A 19007-nucleotide genomic window follows, 5' to 3' on the forward strand; every position below is an offset into this window, starting at 1 on the left:
AGTAAATCATAAGTGGGCTTTTGGACATTAATCATTGATTAGTTGTTTTCTATACTATCTTAGCACTGGGGTTACAAGGAAACTGGTCTGGCACACTGAAGCTGTGGGGCCAACAAAACCACACGTTTGCGCAGGTTGATAGCTCGGAGAGTTAACGTTTATATAACATTTTTTCCTTTTCTGGATAATTCTGCGTGTTTTGGACAGAAGAAGCAAGGAAATATGAATCCGATAGTGGAAGCTTTTGCCTTCTTCCTGGGCTTTCTGGCCTGGGTAATGGTTGGGATTGCCCTTCCAAATCGATACTGGAGGGTTTCTTCAGTGGACGGTAATGTTATCACAACGTCCACCATCTATGAAAACCTCTGGATGTCCTGTGCAACGGACTCTACGGGAGTTCACAACTGTCGGGATTTTCCATCTCTGCTGGCACTTGATGGTACGTGGCCAACGTATGAGTTGTTTAAGAAGAAGCGATGAGAGATTTTCAAGGATAAACTCTGAAACTGCCTTTTATGCAGTGGCATTGTCATGGGATTTGTTTGTTTTCTATCGTCTTTTCCACATCAACTCAGTTTAAACCTTACCCTAGATTTGCCCTCAGGAGCCTTTACTGTACTTGTTTTGATCTGTATGGGAATATACCATAGGACATGACCAGATAAGAGAAGGCAATTAGGCACAACCTCAGTGAAAGCCGACATATACGGACTCGTAAATTAATAAAAGAATAAATTGTATTTGAAGAATTGCTGTTGATAAAACTCGGTTCAGGGTCTGTTGACTACCGTCAATGGAGCTACTTGTTCATGTGCCAGGTTTAAGTTTGTGAATGAAAATAGCCACCGTTAAGATTTTCTTTAACGGCTCTGTTGTCCATGACACTTTTAAACACTTCATTGTCACTGTACACAATCCACTTTTCTGCTTTTCAGTCTATTTTGTGTTTTTAAGAGGGGAAGCTGAAAGAGTTCAAACATTAGTCAGAATTCAAAGCGCTTGAAACTCCATTTCACGGACAACTTCGTCAGGTGTTGTTTTCTGTGTGTATGTGACTCACGGTACGTTATCGTGTGTGTTTTCTATGTTTGCTCACAGGCTTCATTCAGGCCGCCCGAGCTCTGATGATCTCTGCCATTGTGTTCGGGACGCTCGGGATCGTGGCAACACTCGTAGGGATGCAGTGCTCAAAAATAGGAGGAGAGAACTACGTCCTGAAGGGGAGGATCGCTGCGATCGGAGGAGTGTTCTTCATACTGCAAGGTACAGACTGTACAGATGGAGCTGTAGCAAAACACTAAGTTTACGTTTGAAAAACTTGTCCCTTTGCCAAAGCGGAGCTGAGCAGATCAAAAGTGTTAAACCACCTTTGCAGAGAACACCTGGAGAGGTAAACATGCTGGATATTCAAAGTGTTTGCAGATGACAAGCTATCAGAAAATGGCGCCCGGGTTCAAAAAGGTTATCCTTACACTAACAAACCTGCTGATAGACAACAGTGCACCTTCTCCAAAGGTCTGTGGATTGAAAGAATAGGTCACACCATGAAAAAAACAAGACATCTCTGTCTCAACAACATAAATACAAAGACCTACAAGTGTGAGAATCTGCTGTATTCGACTGCTATCATCAAGATCTTTATAGAAGACAGGGTTTATATTCTTTTTCAAATGTTTTCAATGATTCTATAGCATTTTTTTTCTCTTTTCCATATGCACTAATCAGGTTTGTACAGTACACCATTATATCATTGTGTTCTACACAATTTAGGGCCACAAGGATTATTCAATTAATCGATAATTAATCAATTACTAAATTAAATATTTTGCTAATCGATTATTTGGTTTTAGAGTGAGACACATGAGAACATCATCATTTTGAGGTTTGGTCACCATTTTTCCACATTGTATGGTCATTGTATGGTCATTAAGTGATTAATCAAGAAAATAATCAACATACATTACAACAAAAGCTTTCTATTCTATCTTTCTCTCTGGATCAACAATATGTTACACCCTAACACAATACATCTATAATAATGATAACATTATCTTGACTCTTTATTGTAACTTAAACATTACAGTGCTGTATGTTTTTTTTATTTGAGCGTTTAAACAAACAGGCTGATTCATGCACTCATTATAGGAGGGGCCTAAAATGAACCCTGTCAGTCAACTCTTAAACGTTTAGATCGTTTTGGTCTTATCAATAGCCCTTCATGCTTCAGTTTACTTAAAGAATATTAGCTTTACTCCTTACACCACAGTGTGTTAACAGTTTTTACATCCCAGTATAAACCCTGACAAAGTTTGTGTGCGTTTGAATTGAAAAAAAAAAGTGCCGCAAATCCTAAGCAAACACTTTCTTTTGTGTTTTGTAGGGCTTTGCACCATGATTGCCGTGTCCTGGTATGCAGCCAATATCACGCAACAGTTCTTTGACCAGTTTTATCCGGGGACGAAGTGAGTCAACGCGATCTGCTTCAATGTTTTATTGATTTTCAACGACGTAGATCAACAGAGCATCAGCTGATGCTTTTTGTATTATTGTCTAAATTATAACACTTTGTGAACGTCACAGGTATGAGATCGGAGAGGGCCTCTACATCGGCTGGTCCTCAGCCACACTTGCCCTTTGCGGAGGTTCGTGTCTGCTGTGTTCTTGTAAAATGGAATCATCCGAGGAAAAAATGTGAGTACCGAAGAGTCTTAATCCACTCTTGAGTATCGGTGTATATTCTAAACAAAAACATTTTATTTGTATGTTGTAGACAATATCCATACCAGCCAGGCTCCAGAGGACACATGCTGTCAACTGTGGCAACATCGCACACTGCGCCAAGCAACTATGGAAGGAATGCATACGTCTAGAGCTGCAATTAACACTTATTTTAATGATCACTTAATCTGTCATTTATTTTCTTGATTCACCAATTCGTCGTTCGGTCCATGAAATGTCAGAAAATGTCTTGTTTTGTCTCACAAACTGAACTTTTACAGTTTCGATGAAAACATGTACATTTACAAACCTTGTTTTAATTAATTAATTAAAAAAAAAAAAATCAATTGTCAAAATTATTTTAATACAGTAATTGGTAAATCGCTGCAGCCCTACATATTACAGTATATCTGATTGTTTAAGTAGGCATTACTACACCAGGCGGCTTTTAAAAGCATCAACTCTTCTGACTGGATGAAGATTTTATAATTTAACACACTGCAATAATCTCGACTGGATATTGGAGCGGATTGGATTCATCAGATCCAAATATCCTTTCTACTTTTTGTGTCGCAATTTGTTATGTTATATATATATATATATATATAGTGTGAAAATTGCTTAATTATTTCATACATATGTACATATATACATATGTACCCTCTCATACTCTTACTCATCTATATGATAGCTATTAACCATGTTTAAGTTGTGAGAGAAATACATTTCTTGAGAGAAGATTTGTTTCAATGAGGCGTAAATCTTCTGCACATGTACATTATTATCTTTTGTATATGCTTGTAATTCAAATGTAATGTCACAGGGGTTTTCATATGGGTGACTGTGAGTCTTTTTTTTTACACAAATAAATGTAATTTACAAAAACAGTTTGCACTACAGATTAACGATGTTAATGAGAGGTTGTGATTTTCATAAAAAGTGATGACTAGAGACGTAAAACAATGTTTGAATAAAGGAGTTTTTGGTTACAAAGGTTGTTGCACGTCATCCTTTGCTTTAACTTAATTTACCAGGAAATTGAATGTAAAGTTTAGACCATTTACATTTTCCGCAGCATTCCCTCTCTCACACACAACACACATACACAAAGTGTGCCACCTGCTGGAAAGAAATCATAACACATCTGGAATTTAACTGCACATAAGAAGCTGGTCAAAGTCGACGTTTTCCTTTTAAACATTTACAAACACACACAAAAACTGGCAAATAAGGACAAATCTTGTGCTCCATTTTTTAAATTTTATTAAATTAGAGTATTTCTAATCAAATTCAAAAACCATACTGATTGGTTTCGGGTGTTTTAAGATGTTTTTAACTACAACAAATCAGTAGTGAATCGTATAGTAACATTTCCTACTAGGAAGGACCAAAAAACAATGAAAACCCAGCTGGATCAAGTAGATTTTTTTAGGTTCTCAATTGTTTCTCAGCCAAAAGATCCAGAGAATCTCCCATTAATTTTCCTAAGATTTGTATGGATTTTGTATCAAAATGCATTGGTTTATGAATTGCAGTTTATATTTGCAAAGTCCAGTAGGTCATTTTGTGAATCACTTTTTTTAAGGTTTAGGCAGCTCCATGACCCCAGTGACCAGCAGTATGCCACTGACTCCCATTCAAGAAAAAACACTAATCTTTAGGTGCCTCATTTGCCAAGTTATCAAGGCTTTGTCCATCAAATCGTATTAAGTGCCAGCCTTCAGCGGCTGTGAGGTCCTGAGCTCCTTTAGCAGCATAGAAATCTCGAGAAGGAGTATTCCAGTTCAACACAGACAACTGCAAGCGTGCACACTGCATCTTTTTCGCCACCTGAGCAAACAAAACAGGCCTCAAGTTAATCATGTACCACCACCTTTACATCACACTGGGCAGCTGGCCTTTGCACAACAATCTAACCCTTACCCTAAATAAATCTTAAATGTGCATTTTCATTTCTTTCACGTGCTGCAGCATCTCAATAACTGGCTACTTGTTTCAACAGAAGACATCACATCACCCTAATCCCAGCTTCTCTCCACCTGGGCAATTCAGAATTGATTTGCTGATCACAATTAAAGCTTGTGAGCTCTGAGCAGAAATGTTGACCCATATGAGCCATCTTTGCAACATGGCTGAAATCGTGCTTTTGCCACCTTGATTATGGAACAACCTACTGTATGTGAGAAGGTTGGCTGTGAATTCTTTTAAATCACTGTTTTGAAAACAGCTCTGCTTCCTTTTGAATGTTGTCTTTGAGTTGTTTTTTTTAGTTCGTTCTTGTTCTTTTGACAAAAGTTGATCAGATTTTTGTTATTCTGTTGTCTCGTCCACGAGCATCCTGTTATTTTTTTTTTGCTTTGCAGGGGTGGGTCAAAATACCGATTTAGTGATATAGTGATAAATCGTCGTCCTACCTTGTGCAATATGATAATCCATATGCCAAGCATTAAGGGGCTCTGAAGTAAAATGTCCCTGCCAGTTTCACTCGCCAGACATCACTACGTCATGTCACCTTATGGTGTTTTACAGTGGAATAATGGCGACGAAAGCTATGTTAAGAGATGTCCCATCCACGTTCTATACATAGACTTTGTTCTCTATGTTGAGAATAAATAGAGAAATCCTGCACTTTTAACTTTTCACAGACGTTTTCATTTCTTCAGTTAGACAGATATCGTGATCGCTATACGATTATATATTATCACATAATCCTCATACCGTGATAATATTGGTACCATGGACCATGTATCCCATCGTATCGTGAGGTACACAGTGATTCCCACCTCTATTGCTTTGTGTGTGAAATGTGCTTTTAAACCTGCCTGTTTAAAAGTGCTACTTAAAGCTATAAAATTAGACTTAAATTGTCAACAAAACATTCTTACCTCAGCAACTTTGCTCAGCATACTTTTGCCTATGCCACGCCCTGCAGAGAACAAAGGGGGGGGGGGGGATCATATGTTTGGGTCACATAAGAAAAAGATGTATAGTTTTTGTTTAAGTTTTCTCGGGAAGACTTTTTTACCGCGGAATTCTGGCATCACATACAAATCCTCCAAATGTAATGCCCGCCCCCTCCAGGTACTGTAAGTGTAAAAGTAAAGTCCATATCCGACAACTGTGAATCCTACATGGAGAGAAGACAAATACTGTGATTAAACTGTGATTTTTACATACTTATTCTCATTTTCAATTCAATAATAATTTAGCAGTAATTGGACACACGTTTTGGCAGTAAGAAATACTGCATCTCCTGCAATTTCCTAATTGCAGTAGGCCGCATTGCGATTTTGATTACATTTCTATTAATTGCTCAGATCTACAATGATTCAGTGGGTAAAGACATTCCATTTTAAGTGTAAGATGCCACTATGTTTTAACCAACAGATGAAGAGGACTTCACATTTTACCTTCTTCGGATTTATGCTCCTCAGGTACTTCTGCAACGAGGCACCCAAACAGTGGATTCTCGCAGAAACCGCTGCTCTCCAGTTCTGAAATAAAACAGATGTAAATGATACCCACATCTTTCCATGAGACGCGACATTAGTATTCATCCGCACCCAAAATGATGAATAGTTGATACTTAACAATAATATATACAACAGTATTCAAGCAACAGGTTGATTAATGTACTGGCTTTAGCTGATTTGTCCTTCCAGCTGTTTAACACTTAACAGAAAGTAATATGTTATTGCATTTACTGCCTCATAAAAAAGTGTGTCCTGCATCAAACTTAACTGTTTTTGAACATGTATGCATAAAAAAACATTAGCAGGCGACATGTTGATCGGTTTTAATGTCCCAAATATGTGTATTTACAAATGTTTAACACTTTAATAGGCCCTTAATAATATTAAAAACAATGCCGGTACGCATTAATCTCAATGTGTCTGCTGTTTGTTTGTGGTCTGAATTGGAACAATGTGTATTAGTGTCAGTGATACAGCAGTTGAGTGTAACATTACCTTCATGCGATATTTTCACTTGGTCCGGCATTTTTTCAAAAACTGCTAACTCCTGAGGGGGAAACGAAAAAGAAAATACAAAAATTACAGCAGAGGTCGTTAAATGTTTAACAGAGTTCATATAATTCACTGTGACGCAGATAATATTAAAGGGAACAAATGAATTAACTTGGTGAATTGTCCACTTTCACAAAGAAAGTTTGAACTTACACAGTAAAAACACAAAAGACGTGTGTATATACTCACCGTTATCATTCGGAATATTTCTTTGCAGTCTTCTTTAGTTGCAGAACGTATTTTAAACGCCATGGTTAACGGAGAACCGTGAGAAAATAAAAACTACTCTGAACACTTGTTGTCGTCACACAACGTTGATAGTACTCGCGCAATTGTCGGTCTGTCGTCCAGCTGTATTGCACATTACCGCCCCCTTCAGGTGCGGAGTATAAATTACACAATTAACAATGGAATTTCAACGCAACATCATCATAATAATAATAATAATACGTATACTACTACTGCTAATAATAATAATAATAATAAAATTGCACACCATAGAAACAAAAAACACGTTCACAAACATATGCAACCCTTAAATTAAGGATAACTTACTGTATCCCGTTGTAGTCAAGTCCCCCATATTCCAAGTAAGAGTCAAAGACTCAGGTTGCAGGTTTTCGTTCCTATTTTCACAGTATACGTACTGTATATGGATAAAAACTCAAACTCATCCATACAATCAAAACTGAGGAATGTGATCTCTGGAGACTAGATTGGGAACCATGGCACAACTGGATAAAAAAATAAGTGCGTTGAATATCCCATGAATAATTTTAAAATAAAGTTTGATTAGAAGGTGATCTTTAAACTACATTTGATTCATTTTATGCCAAATGGTTATTATGTAATCATTGATTAATAATGCCAAGATAACCCTTTAATTAGATAACTAATTAAAGCTGCAGTGTATAACATCTCGATAGAAAAACAATGTTTCATTCACACCATTGTCAAAGGAGTTGACACATGACTCTCTTTCTCATGCTGCCTGGTGACATTCACACACAGCAAGTGATTTGTTTTATATCAAGACAAATGGAGGCAACGTTAATACAACAATAACACCATCAACAAATGTCACCACAAGCCACATACTGCAACATTAATTTGGGTTTGTAAAAGGAACCAAAATTAAGTCTCTATTGATGCTGGTGACCTTACGGGAATATAATGAAGTGGGCATAATAAGAAGTGAAATGTTCAATATAATCATAGCACAACTTACAAGCCAAAAGAGGAATTCTGATTGTCCTGAGGGTGGCACCAGAGGTACAGTAATGTTCCCGCTACAATGAAATCAGTTTCTATTTTATTTAATGATCAACGTCTTTATTATTTTGCTCATATTTAAAAAAATATATATTTAGGTAGAAAACAGTTCAGAGATGTTGATGCTGAAACAATAACAGCTGCTGATAAATGTTATTAAAAAGTACAAAAGTAATATTCTATACTTTTAAGACAATTATTTATTAAAAATTATCAGAGGAAGTTTTTAAAAAAAATCCATCAGATAAAGAGATTAATACAAAATCTGATTTATTTTAGAGTAAAAAAAGAACATGAAATCAATTAGAATATAAGCTGAAACATTACAGATCTCACAGACTTCAGTTCTCATTGGGCACGAACATATTTACAAAAATCTGGTCACATTTGTTCTTCATCAGTCAAAAGTTCCGAAACTCCTGCTTCATACCACTCCAGAGTTTAACCCTTTAAAAAGTTCAGCCCAAACAATGATCATTGTATGTTCAGCTGCACCAACATGATAAAAAAAAATCTCCACCACATGCACCAGTCTCAGTGTGGTGACTGTGTGCTTGCTCCCGGAGACTCGGACCGTTCCATCTTCATACCTGTGTCGAGCTGGGTGGAGGAAATTGAGGTTGGGAGCACGGAGCTCTTGGGCTCCAAAGAGGATGAGGCAGATGAGGGCAGTGATACTACTATGTATTTTTGCAGAGGTCGTGATGCGGTCAGTCCAGGGCCACTGCCAGACTCCAGTTTTACCAAAGGCTGTAAGGTGGAAGAGGCGCTGGGAACCGTGCTAGTTACTGATGATGCCGACTGGGAAGAGCTGAGGGTGATAACCTGGAGGGATGACACAGACAGAGATGTAAATCCAAACTCAAATGTAGGTTGCAGACAAATGAGATACAGCAATGGACAATAATGTTGATATTGGTCGTGTTTGATGATACATTCGACAACTCTCTGCTCTCCATACACAGTGTGCTATAACTTCTTCTTACACGTTCTGCTCCACCAGGGTTTTTACTGTGAGGCAGCTCCACAAAACTGTACAAAACTCCAGCTCGTGTCTTCAAGTAAACACTTTTTTCTATCGAGCAGTGAACTCGGTCAATTAGACTGCAAGTGAGACTGACTATTATGGCTGTAGACAGAAAGGGAGGAGAGCAGCAGCGGCCTTTATTACAAGTGCCTGTAACATTTCACATATGCCTGAATATGAAGCAGATTACATGTGATTTATTATTCTACACTTTATTGTACATCAAATTAATTTTTCTTAGCCGTAAGCATGAAGGTACTGTGTATTACTGCACTGCAAAATTTAAGAGAAACACAAACATGGAGCAACATTTAAATTCAAGCAAAACAAGCACCTGTTGAGTTGAGGCGGCTCCTGCGCTGGTTGCCATGACAATGTACTTAGTTGCTGGAGGAGACGGTTGCGATGGGGTCCCTGGTCGAGGGGACATCAGAGTGAGTGAGCTGGGAACTTTAATGATGCTGGGAGTGCGTGGCCCCGACGACCCACTGAGCCCACTTTGTGAGACGGAGAGAGTGGGACGAGGCTGCAAGGGGAAAAAAAAGGGTCAATTAATGAACACCTGCTAGTTTAATTGTGAATGTCACATGAATGGCTTCATGTTTACTTTTAAGTGTGATAGGCAAATAATACAAAATATTTTCTTTTCAAATGATTAAACTACATCTTTAAGATTCATAGGTCTAGTCTGCATCATTTAAGAAAATGTACTGGCAGAAACTGAATACACTACCTATTATGTTTATATTAGCATAAAGTAGCTTTAAAATAAAATACTGCAGCATTCAAGGGCATGTGTTGGAGTAATTTTGAACGGCTTACTTCTTAAATGAAGAACATCCTTTTTGGTATGCGAAGGCCACCATAGTTTAGATGTCACTAATTGTACACACTGGACCTTTATGTAAGATGACATGTAAATACATCTCCTCAATTACTAAGATAATATAAAGGTTGGCGAAATGGGGAAAACTTATTCTGGACTAGCTCGCAAGCTGTTTGTTCTCATTCTTTGGGTTGAATTATTCAGTAATTTAATTATTTACTTAACTAATTTAATGTTTTTTTTCCGATCACATATTAAATGTACCTGAGTGATTGTTAATGTGGTTCTGTTGACTTGTTGGGCTTGCAGTGCTGCTTGAGTCCTTGCTTTCATTACATGGGAACAAAGCATGGGTCCGAGGTAACCGTAGTCTGTCCGATACTGCTCCACAATGTCAGGCTGGGGTCGAATCTTGGCAATGACACTTGCGCAGTGTTTCTTTGAAATGGAAAACAAAAGTTTGAGCATTGAGTATTCATCAAACAAAAGGTAAGTTACAACCAAAACAAAAATAAAGTTGTTTTGTGAAATGATTAAGTTTAAACTGTATCTTAAAAACAAATTATATTTTCAGAGCTTCATTTATTACCAGTAAGAGGCTTTGAACATGATCAGCTCCTATCTTGTCGATGTTGGAGAGGACCGGTCCTTCCATCACTGCTTTGATGCGAGCGCCCTCTATAGTAAGCCGAGGAAGGATCAAAGTCTTAATCACCTATGGAGAAGAAAACCAGAAAGTTAATAATAAATATGACAATAAAATAAATTAAAAAGATCAAAGCCTGGAGGAGGAGTGAGGGAATCACACTCACATCGGCTCCCAGTTCTGCAAGTCCAGCGATGCAGCCATAACGTGTCGTCCACTGGGTTTTCTCATCCAACCAACTCTGAGGAAACAGGTCAGTCTGCTTAAGTATGTGAGGTACATTAAAAATAGTATACAGAGTAGAGTATCTTCCTATTACATTTAAGAAATGCTGGTCTGCCCGTTTCGTCTGTTCTGTCTGTTAATCACATAACTATCAAACAGCTCATGTGACAGGCTTCAAACTTTAACTACCCTTAGTAAGTCACATGCCAAGTCTGTACCGTGCCAAGTTTGGTAGCGTTTGGACGAGAAATGCAGGACATTTCGGTAGAAATGTAACAGCTACAGTTAAAGGCTATATTTGCCAGTTCCACCTTGTCTCACATGGAGAAATGAACAGAGACAGATGCCGTCCTCACTTTCCTTTGATCTGTATGTGGGCTACCGCAGCAACCATGGTAGTTAAATTACATCTTTGGATGTTCTTTGTGAAAAGAAAACACCAGTGTGTGCAGTGTGAACTTTTTTGGATAAGAAATGCAAAAGACACATCTGTCAAATGGGTCGCTCGACAGGCTTCAAACTCGTCAGGTGACTTACTGAGAGCACAAACGTGTGAAGTGTCATGCTTGACAAAGTTTTGATAAGAAATGGAAGGTAACAGGTAACTGTGCTGTTTTACTAGTTATTTTAAAGTTTTATTAAAAGTTAGTAAAAATGTATATGTAAAAAAGTTATATGAAATGTAGATGATGTGATACGAAGGACACGTCTTTATTTCAAGCTTTTGTGCAACCCAAATACCCACCTTAGTCAAAGTCTTGGTAATACGGGACTGGATGTTGTTAGTTGTAGTACTGAACGTTTTACAACTTTGGGCCATGAGGCGAGCAGCGAAGTCTCGTAAAGCCCAGTGGTTGTCGACATCCGGTCGCAAACAGAGCTGCTTACTCACAATGCACGTCACCACAGCTGGGATGAGCTCATGCAGCTAGAAACACAGAAAAAAAACATAAGAAAACAAAAGTACTCGCTGACATTACACCCTTCAGAAACAATAAAACATTGCGTTTACTCACATATTTCTCCAAATAAAGGGTGGGATTGTCCATTAGAGCTTTGACCATCCTCATTAGATAAATCAGCAGTGCCAAGTTGTTCTGTACCACATTCACACGAACCTTTGGGGAAAACATAGAGTCAGTACATGACCGGATATTTTATGTGAGTTTTTAAAAGCATTAAAATTTGGATCCTCACCCCTTCCGAAATAAATGTGCTGAATCTTGGAAGCATCTGATACAGTCCAGGATCTGTAGCAATGCTCTGCAGAGCTTCCTGTGTGAAACAAGCGAGAAAATACATCAATAAAAATTTTTTTTCTAAATTTGACATATTTCGTTTTTTCCATAGGAAATGTTCCCTTAAACTGTGGTCACCATTACTTAACTATCTAATCAAGAGACACTACAGAAACATACACCATACAAAGATAGACAGACAGAACTCACAGCTCTTTTAGCTTCACATGAGCCAACACATGCTTCTGTGATCTCCTTGTAATAGAGCTGCTGTTCCACAGACAGTTCATGAGTGCTGCGTGGCTTCAACCTTATTAGACCCTTCTCCTTTCCTGAAACACAAAGGAGAAACATATTATGGCAAAGCATTAGTGAGGGACGGTGGAAGCGAAACAGGAGCATGAGAAGAAAGCCAAAAAAAGGTTTCTTTTCAAATCAGACACGATACCAACCTTTGCCATCAGCAGCCGTCGCCCCCTGACTCTTGCCCTGAATTGTAGTTTCCTCCTCTTGTCCGGGTTTGACAACTTTAAGAGGCTCTGTAGATTCAACCTTTTGCTGCTCTTTTGTTGCTGAAATGTGGACAATTAAACTTAATGCAAAGTTTGTCCCATAAATATTTATTTGGTGTTTTCAGAAAATGTATGCATGGCTTACCTGGCGGTGGATTTTCTGGAATAGAAGGCTCCACCCCCTCAATGCTTAACCAGTGGGCTATGGATTAACAGACAAGTGTGATGTGTAAGCATGCAGTCCAATGAAGACATTACATTATCTTAGCATAAAACCATTATCTAAATACCTTTTAGAGACACATCTAGTGGAACTCTGGGAAGTGGTGTGTTTATAATGTCACTGAGGTCGACTTCCCTTTCCTCATAAAAGTGAAGCTCTCTTCCACCCCCGCTTGCAAAGCGAAAAGGAATAAACTCTTGTGACTGGAACCCAAACAGCGGCTGTAATGACAGGAAATTAGTTTAAGTGCAGGAATTAAAAAGATATCAGAGAAAAATAAAGAAATAAGGGGTTAAAAGCTAGTTCATGACACAAACCCTCTTACCTCTACATTTTTTAGCTTAAGAGCATTATCGATGTCACTGGTGGTTAATTTACGTCTCTTCCCATGATGCATAAATTTGAGAGCATCCTATGAAAAAGATGAGAAGACGACAACAATTCAAGATACAATGAAACATTCAGTAATGAGGTTACTAAGCAATGTATAGAGCCATTAACAAAATGTTTGCATGATAATAATGTATGATTTACCTGTGCAATTTCTTTTATTCTGTAGCTGACCTCTTCACTTAACGCTACACAGCTCTCCTCCTGTAACTGACCCACTCCAACAGACTCTGCCATGGCCTTCATGGACTCCGTGGGCAGGACGACCGAACATTGCTTCTGCCGCCGCTCCTCTGCCATGGCTAAAAAAAATGTCCACATGGGTCTGTGAATATCACTTCTCTTGTTGAATTCTTCCACTGCAGGCCTAGTTTTTAGGAAACATTTTAAATTAAACTACATTGCTGTAAATGGTAATAAATTCGATGTGTCTGAACGAAGTTGCAATCTCACCAAATTTACATATTTTATTCTGACCTAATATGCTAGACCTATAATCCTCTATTATGTATAGAGCTGCAAATGATTTGTTGCTCTTTGTTGACATACTTTTACAAGGAATGCTTCTAGAGACAAAATAACTTATAATTTAAAGACTGAAAGTAAAATGGAATATTATCAATCAAATTATATTGCTTGACAGAGCATGACTCATGCATGGAGCTAAAACCATTAGATGTGCAACAATATGAAACATATAAACGTGTATCTAGAGCAAACATTTGATGTGTAAATGAATGTTCATGCATGAATGGGCATAACTGAGAGAAGTTAAAAAAACAAACACAATAATCATCTTCATGCAGTAGTAAAAACAGGCCAGGGAAAGACAGTTAGGCAGTTATAATTAGTATATTATTATAACTGCATTCAAATCAATAATATCTATGCACTCTTGTCCACAATCGTGCAATATGTCAAGGAAGCAATGCAACAATCATAATAAATATTGATAATAATTATGTCCAACGTGTCAATGTGAAAGCGAACGCGATCGTTTTAGCATAGAGTGAATGCTGTGATTTCTATCAGTGAAAACACTTGGGAGCTTATTTTAAAGTTTTAACATCTGCACGTCAAAGGAATCAATTAAGCTACACTGATTATCGACATATCCACACCGGTTCCGTGCTGTAAAACGTGAACATTTGAGAGAAATAAGGATTTGTCTGCACACTTCGTGTGTGTAAACAAACAAGTTGAACAGTAAGCGGTTTAACCGTTGTGACAGAACAACTGAAGCCACAGAGTCAACAACAAAGGCATGTAGCATTCAAATTTACCAAATTCGATGCAAAAAGTATATTAAAAGTAGATTTTGAACCCCACAACCCCCGCATATTTCTCCAATATTAACTTAGAGTGATATAAATGTGCAGTGTGTTAGCTAGCATGCTAGTGACTTAGCTTCCGTTGACATTTTTACCTGTGTGAAGTTGTCCTCTCCTTTTTGAGTTCAAGCCGGAACTTACACGAATAAAAACAATCAGTGATAAGATTTGCAAAAATAATGATTTCGTGCGGCTGATGCTTCTCTACGTATATCCATTTCTTGGGTGATATAAGTAACTAATTCATGCACAGCAGCTGGGACCGTACGTGAATTACCGCTTGTATTGCTTCGCCATTTTGAATCGCGTTCCGGTTGAAATATCGCGAGATGACAATTCAGTTCTCTCCCTCACTCGAAGAACCGTCTTAGAGTACAACAGGTTTCGCTTTTTCTGGAAATTATTTCACAATCATAACTTCACGCCTCAAAACACAAACCGGAAATCAATTATGTACTGGTTTAACAAAAGAAGATCTATATTTTACAGGAAGTAGATGGATAATAATATGTCCAGTGTAAAGGACTTATTAGATATAAGATATTATTATTATTATTATTATTATTATAATTATTATAATAATTATTATTATTGTTATGTTTTTTAAATTTTGAGTGTGACCTCAAATAATTTAAATATGTTACTGGTGCCATACCAAACACATAGTTTATGCTATACGTGTTCAATAGAAAATATAGTGTTGTTACAACTATATATAATTATATTATTTTTAAGTGCAATGATAGAGAACATGAAATTGGACCTAATGATTCATGTTTTGCTTATTTTAACCAAAATCTTTCATCCACAAGGCAAAATTTACAAAGATCCCACCCATATTTATGTGCTTTTATACATCAACACTACATTCGTTATGGCATCCAACTCTTTATAAAGTCCCTAAAATGAATTAATGAAATCAAAATGTGCCAAAGAGCTTTATGCATTATTAAAGAATGTCTTCACAAACTGAGTATTTTAAGTATTTTTTGGTCTCCTTTTTAGTTTTCTTTTCACTTAAATTATGATATATATATATATTTTAATGTTTTTCTACATGTAACTCATCACATTTGTTTTAGATGGTAGCATAATCAGTGTCACAATATGATTGGCACTCTGTTACCAAAAGGGACCACGGAACTAATGTTGTAGCACTCGTGTTTCCAGGGGCGACTTTACACTGCAGCAACTGGGACTAGCGTCAGGAGCGTGGAAGGACGTTTCATTTCCAGAAGCAAACATGTACAGATCTTTATTTCGGATTGTACGAAATCCTTCAGTCAGTGTTTATGAGTCAGTTCAATGTGACAAAGCTGCAGTTTTCAGGTGAGTACAGACTGAACGTGTCAATACCACGTAAACTGAGACCAATGACCTTAAATATCACTTGTACTGTGTAATACAAATAAACAGTCATTATTTATTAACTAAAATGATAACAGTCAAATGCGGATTAATCGTTTTTTTAAATTGTGTTATGTTAAACAAAACAAAAATGACACTAGCCGATATTTGGCAACCTTAACTCACAGGTGCCACTTTATTAGGTTCAACTTTGCTTCAGTCATTCGTTCATCTTCTATCCTCCACATGAAGGTCACGGGGGGCTCAACATATCTCATCAGTCAATCACTTATGGCAATTGAGGATAATTAAATATGTCTTGAACTTGAATTATGGCTCGTCATAATGATGTTGTAGATAATATCTGAAACTGAATTGTAGATATCAACAATGACAAACCCCATATACATGAATGACAAAAGTGATCCATCCTCTACTGCTTAATCCTTGTAAAAACTGAATTGCAGATATCTGAAACTGTAGTTTTGACATCACAAGTATAGTAGTATTTAAAATATAGTGTTGTATTTAAGGAAGTGCTCATCTGCTAGGATTTTCCTGCACAGACATCTCTGTATAGTATTATCGTGTTTACAAAGAGGGTGTAAGCATTGCATTCTCCGTTGTCATGGATAAAATAATACTCTGACTCGGTTTGACTTGGTTTATAGAGAATTGTCAGAACATGTTTTTCGCGGTACATTTTGCACTTGGTGCGTCACACTGACTCACACACTGTACAATATGTATGTTTTTCTGTTGCTGTTGCTTTTTATGACAGTCTTGCCCACTTTGTATTTCCCTATTCTAAATATATAAATAATAATATTCACATTTGAGTGATCCTCTGTTATTCAAACCTTTATGTTTATTAAATGTTCTTTACTCTTATTATAGGTTTGCAAATGGAGGCGTCGGCAAATTGCTCAGCACGAGTTCAGTCCAGCTGTGTGAAAAGAAAGACGACGTCGTTCCCTCCGGTCTCGGTGAGAAAACACATGCGGATGTAAAGTCTGAACTGACAGAAAGTCCAGATTTGGCAGCGCAGAAGGTTGTAGATGAAGGAACGGTTGTCGCAGTGGCTGAACAAAAGCAGGATCCAGTGGAGTTAAAGACAGAGGATGGAAGTACCACGCTGCATCAGACAGATGTTGAAACTGGACAGAACATGGCAAAGCTGCAAGAAGAAAAAAGGGACGCACCAAAAAGTGGGAAGGAGAATCTCCTCGACCTTCTTGGTGCCATGAAGGTACAAGTTACCAACAAGAGGAAGCTCAAAACGTTGAAAGCACAGCAAATTTATGAGCCGACGACCAAATCCAAGCCAGCCGATATGGAGAGTACAACCAGTATGTTTCAGAAGGCTGCAGAGCACGATTCATCACAGTAGTAAGGGGAACACTTGTAGTTTGTGCTTGTAAAATGTCTCACAAATGCAAGTCTTTCTTTGTCTGACTCCACAACGCTGTGTTTTTTCAGTGCGAACCTGGATCCAGAACTGGTTTCAGCCGCATCTGCTGCTGCGGCCACTCTGCCGAACCACAGTCAGGCCGAGTCTGAGCTGCTAAAGCAGCTGAGGCAGCATGAGGCCATTACTGAGGCGCAGAAGAAAGGGGACATCAGCAGCCTTGGGTATGTGTCCTGAAAATATTATTTGAGAATTAGTATTTTGATATCTTCTGGTAAATTCCGAAGTCCTTATTCTCATCAACAATATATATTTTTAGAGTGATTATCGCCGACATGAAAGTAGGAAAGAACACCAAGCGCCAGAACGCTCTGTCGGCCAATCAGATCCAATTTGATGAAGACGGGAGAGGATACAAGGACAGAGCTGAGACAGAAGGTGGTCCGAGAAGGTAATAAATATCGTTATCACTTCATTACATGGGCAGTTTTTGACATCAACTGTGGATTTAATGTTTTATATTTTTATTGCTCTTTTTAAGGAACTTGTTCAAAGGGAAAAGACTTAATATCTTCTCTCCAGTCAAGGACGATGAAGGAATTGATTCTGCAGTTGGTAATTATAGATTTATTCATTCATATGAAATGTTTTCTCACAGATGAAAAGTCAGAGAACTTCATGCCCGTTCATCGATTAACAAAATAGTTGACAATTCATGTAATAATTGATGTTGATGATTCAAAATACCGAGGTCTTTTAGGTTTCGCTTTCTCCGCCATTGTAGCTCAGACGAAACTGGCAACCCGTGGTTGCTCGATAGCTGAGACTCTATTGACTCCAATGATTGGTAGACGGCAGTAGGTGGCTCCACATGCCAAAACATGATTTCATAACATAAACATTTTTTTTTATGCTAATATTTTGGCTGTACTGTTGTTGTTTGTGAGTTCAGTTTGTTATATGAACATTATTCCTGAGTCTCTGTGACATATTAGGAGGATTTTACAGCCAGTTGCTTTAGATTTATTACATAATGCACCTTTTAATTAACCAATAATGTTTGTATCTTGTTTTCAGCTCAACCAACTTTATGGGATATGGATTTTGTGAACCAGTTATCAATGACAGTCAACCAAACCCCCCGCAACGGGCTTGAGGAAATGATCCAGTGGACCAAAGAGGGGAAACTGTGGCAGTATCCAATCAACAATGAAGCTGGTGAGTACAGAATGATGCACTTGTGTTCACTATATAGAGATGGAAAATTCATATTTGGCTCAACGACACACTGACACTGTCCTCTTGTTCTAATGTCAGGAATGGAGGAGGAAGCCAGTGTCCATTTTCATGAGCACATCTTCTTAGAGGAACACCTGAAGGAGGGCTTCCCTCGTCAGGGACCAGTGCGTCACTTCATGGAACTTGTGGTCGCCGGTCTGTCCAAAAACCCTTACCTTACTGTCCAACAGAAGAAGGAACATATTTTCTGGTTCAGAGACTACTTCCACCAAAAAGAGGACGTCCTTAAGGAAGCTGATGTTTTCCTCAACTGAAGTCGGGACAATTAACCAACATTTCCAACATTTCTCATACAGTTTTAACAAATTCCAGTAGAAATCATGACACGAAGATGGGAGAAGGCTGTTAGACTGGACTTGGATGTGTGTTAGTTAGAACATTGAACTGTTGAATCACCTCAGCTCTGTCTGAGAGAAACTATGCAGAGAGTCAAATGTTTCTGATACAAGTGCTTACATAAATTATGGAAGAAATACAACGCAGCTATGAAACAGTTGTGACTGTTGTTTCTTTCTGTATA

General features: G+C 37.9%; 4 protein-coding genes across 4 annotated transcripts; 2 read left to right on the forward strand and 2 right to left on the reverse strand.

The window, feature by feature from the left end:
- Positions 1-222: 222 nt before the first annotated feature.
- On the forward strand, positions 223-2870 carry LOC310927182 (claudin-15-like; the record flags this gene model as incomplete). The annotated part of the gene is made up of 5 exons (XM_083889469.1): positions 223-439; positions 1099-1263; positions 2381-2462; positions 2581-2691; positions 2771-2870. The coding sequence occupies 5 exons, from the start codon at positions 223-225 to the stop codon at positions 2868-2870; spliced, it is 675 nt and encodes a 224-aa protein (XP_083745595.1).
- A 1168-nt stretch (positions 2871-4038) lies between these two features.
- LOC310927575 (thialysine N-epsilon-acetyltransferase-like) lies at positions 4039-7044 on the reverse strand. Its single transcript, XM_083889896.1, has 6 exons — positions 6933-7044; positions 6687-6738; positions 6129-6212; positions 5744-5845; positions 5604-5644; positions 4039-4548 (listed from the first exon to the last, which is right to left on the reverse strand). The coding sequence occupies exons 1-6, from the start codon at positions 6993-6995 to the stop codon at positions 4369-4371; spliced, it is 522 nt and encodes a 173-aa protein (XP_083746022.1). The 5' UTR covers positions 6996-7044; the 3' UTR covers positions 4039-4368.
- A 1491-nt stretch (positions 7045-8535) lies between these two features.
- taf6 (TAF6 RNA polymerase II, TATA box binding protein (TBP)-associated factor) lies at positions 8536-14668 on the reverse strand. Its single transcript, XM_083889079.1, has 15 exons — positions 14529-14668; positions 13247-13404; positions 13038-13124; positions 12780-12933; positions 12635-12691; positions 12430-12549; positions 12188-12309; positions 11937-12014; positions 11756-11857; positions 11485-11667; positions 10681-10755; positions 10458-10583; positions 10133-10306; positions 9377-9568; positions 8536-8840 (listed from the first exon to the last, which is right to left on the reverse strand). Exons 2-15 carry the CDS (start codon positions 13400-13402, stop codon positions 8550-8552), a joined length of 1917 nt encoding a protein of 638 aa, XP_083745205.1. The 5' UTR covers positions 13403-13404; positions 14529-14668; the 3' UTR covers positions 8536-8549.
- Positions 14669-15631: 963 nt separating this feature from the next.
- mrps31 (mitochondrial ribosomal protein S31) lies at positions 15632-18866 on the forward strand. The gene is made up of 7 exons (XM_083889041.1): positions 15632-15762; positions 16678-17169; positions 17260-17412; positions 17508-17639; positions 17730-17803; positions 18266-18406; positions 18506-18866. Exons 1-7 carry the CDS (start codon positions 15677-15679, stop codon positions 18739-18741), a joined length of 1314 nt encoding a protein of 437 aa, XP_083745167.1. The 5' UTR covers positions 15632-15676; the 3' UTR covers positions 18742-18866.
- The last annotated feature ends 141 nt before the right edge of the window (positions 18867-19007 follow it).

This window comes from Microchirus variegatus (assembly GCF_963457635.1).
Source record: "Microchirus variegatus genome assembly, chromosome: 5".
Lineage (NCBI taxonomy): Eukaryota > Metazoa > Chordata > Actinopteri > Pleuronectiformes > Soleidae > Microchirus > Microchirus variegatus.

Coding starts and splice junctions, on each gene's coding strand:
- LOC310927575 (XM_083889896.1), bottom strand. CDS start 6,995: ATGGCGTTTAAAATACGTTCTGCAACTAAAGAAGACTGCAAAGAAATA. Junction 5,846..6,128: donor GGAGCATAAATCCGAAGAAG/GTAAAATGTGAA, acceptor CTCTCCATGTAG/GATTCACAGTTGTCGGATAT. Junction 4,549..5,603: donor TGCTGAGCAAAGTTGCTGAG/GTAAGAATGTTT, acceptor TTGTTTGCTCAG/GTGGCGAAAAAGATGCAGTG.
- taf6 (XM_083889079.1), bottom strand. CDS start 13,402: ATGGCAGAGGAGCGGCGGCAGAAGCAATGTTCGGTCGTCCTGCCCACG. Junction 12,015..12,187: donor CATGTGAAGCTAAAAGAGCT/GTGAGTTCTGTC, acceptor TGTTTCACACAG/GAAGCTCTGCAGAGCATTGC. Junction 10,756..11,484: donor TTACCAAGACTTTGACTAAG/GTGGGTATTTGG, acceptor CTGTTTCCTCAG/AGTTGGTTGGATGAGAAAAC.
- mrps31 (XM_083889041.1), top strand. CDS start 15,677: ATGTACAGATCTTTATTTCGGATTGTACGAAATCCTTCAGTCAGTGTT. Junction 17,413..17,507: donor GGGGACATCAGCAGCCTTGG/GTATGTGTCCTG, acceptor ATATATTTTTAG/AGTGATTATCGCCGACATGA. Junction 17,640..17,729: donor ACAGAAGGTGGTCCGAGAAG/GTAATAAATATC, acceptor GCTCTTTTTAAG/GAACTTGTTCAAAGGGAAAA.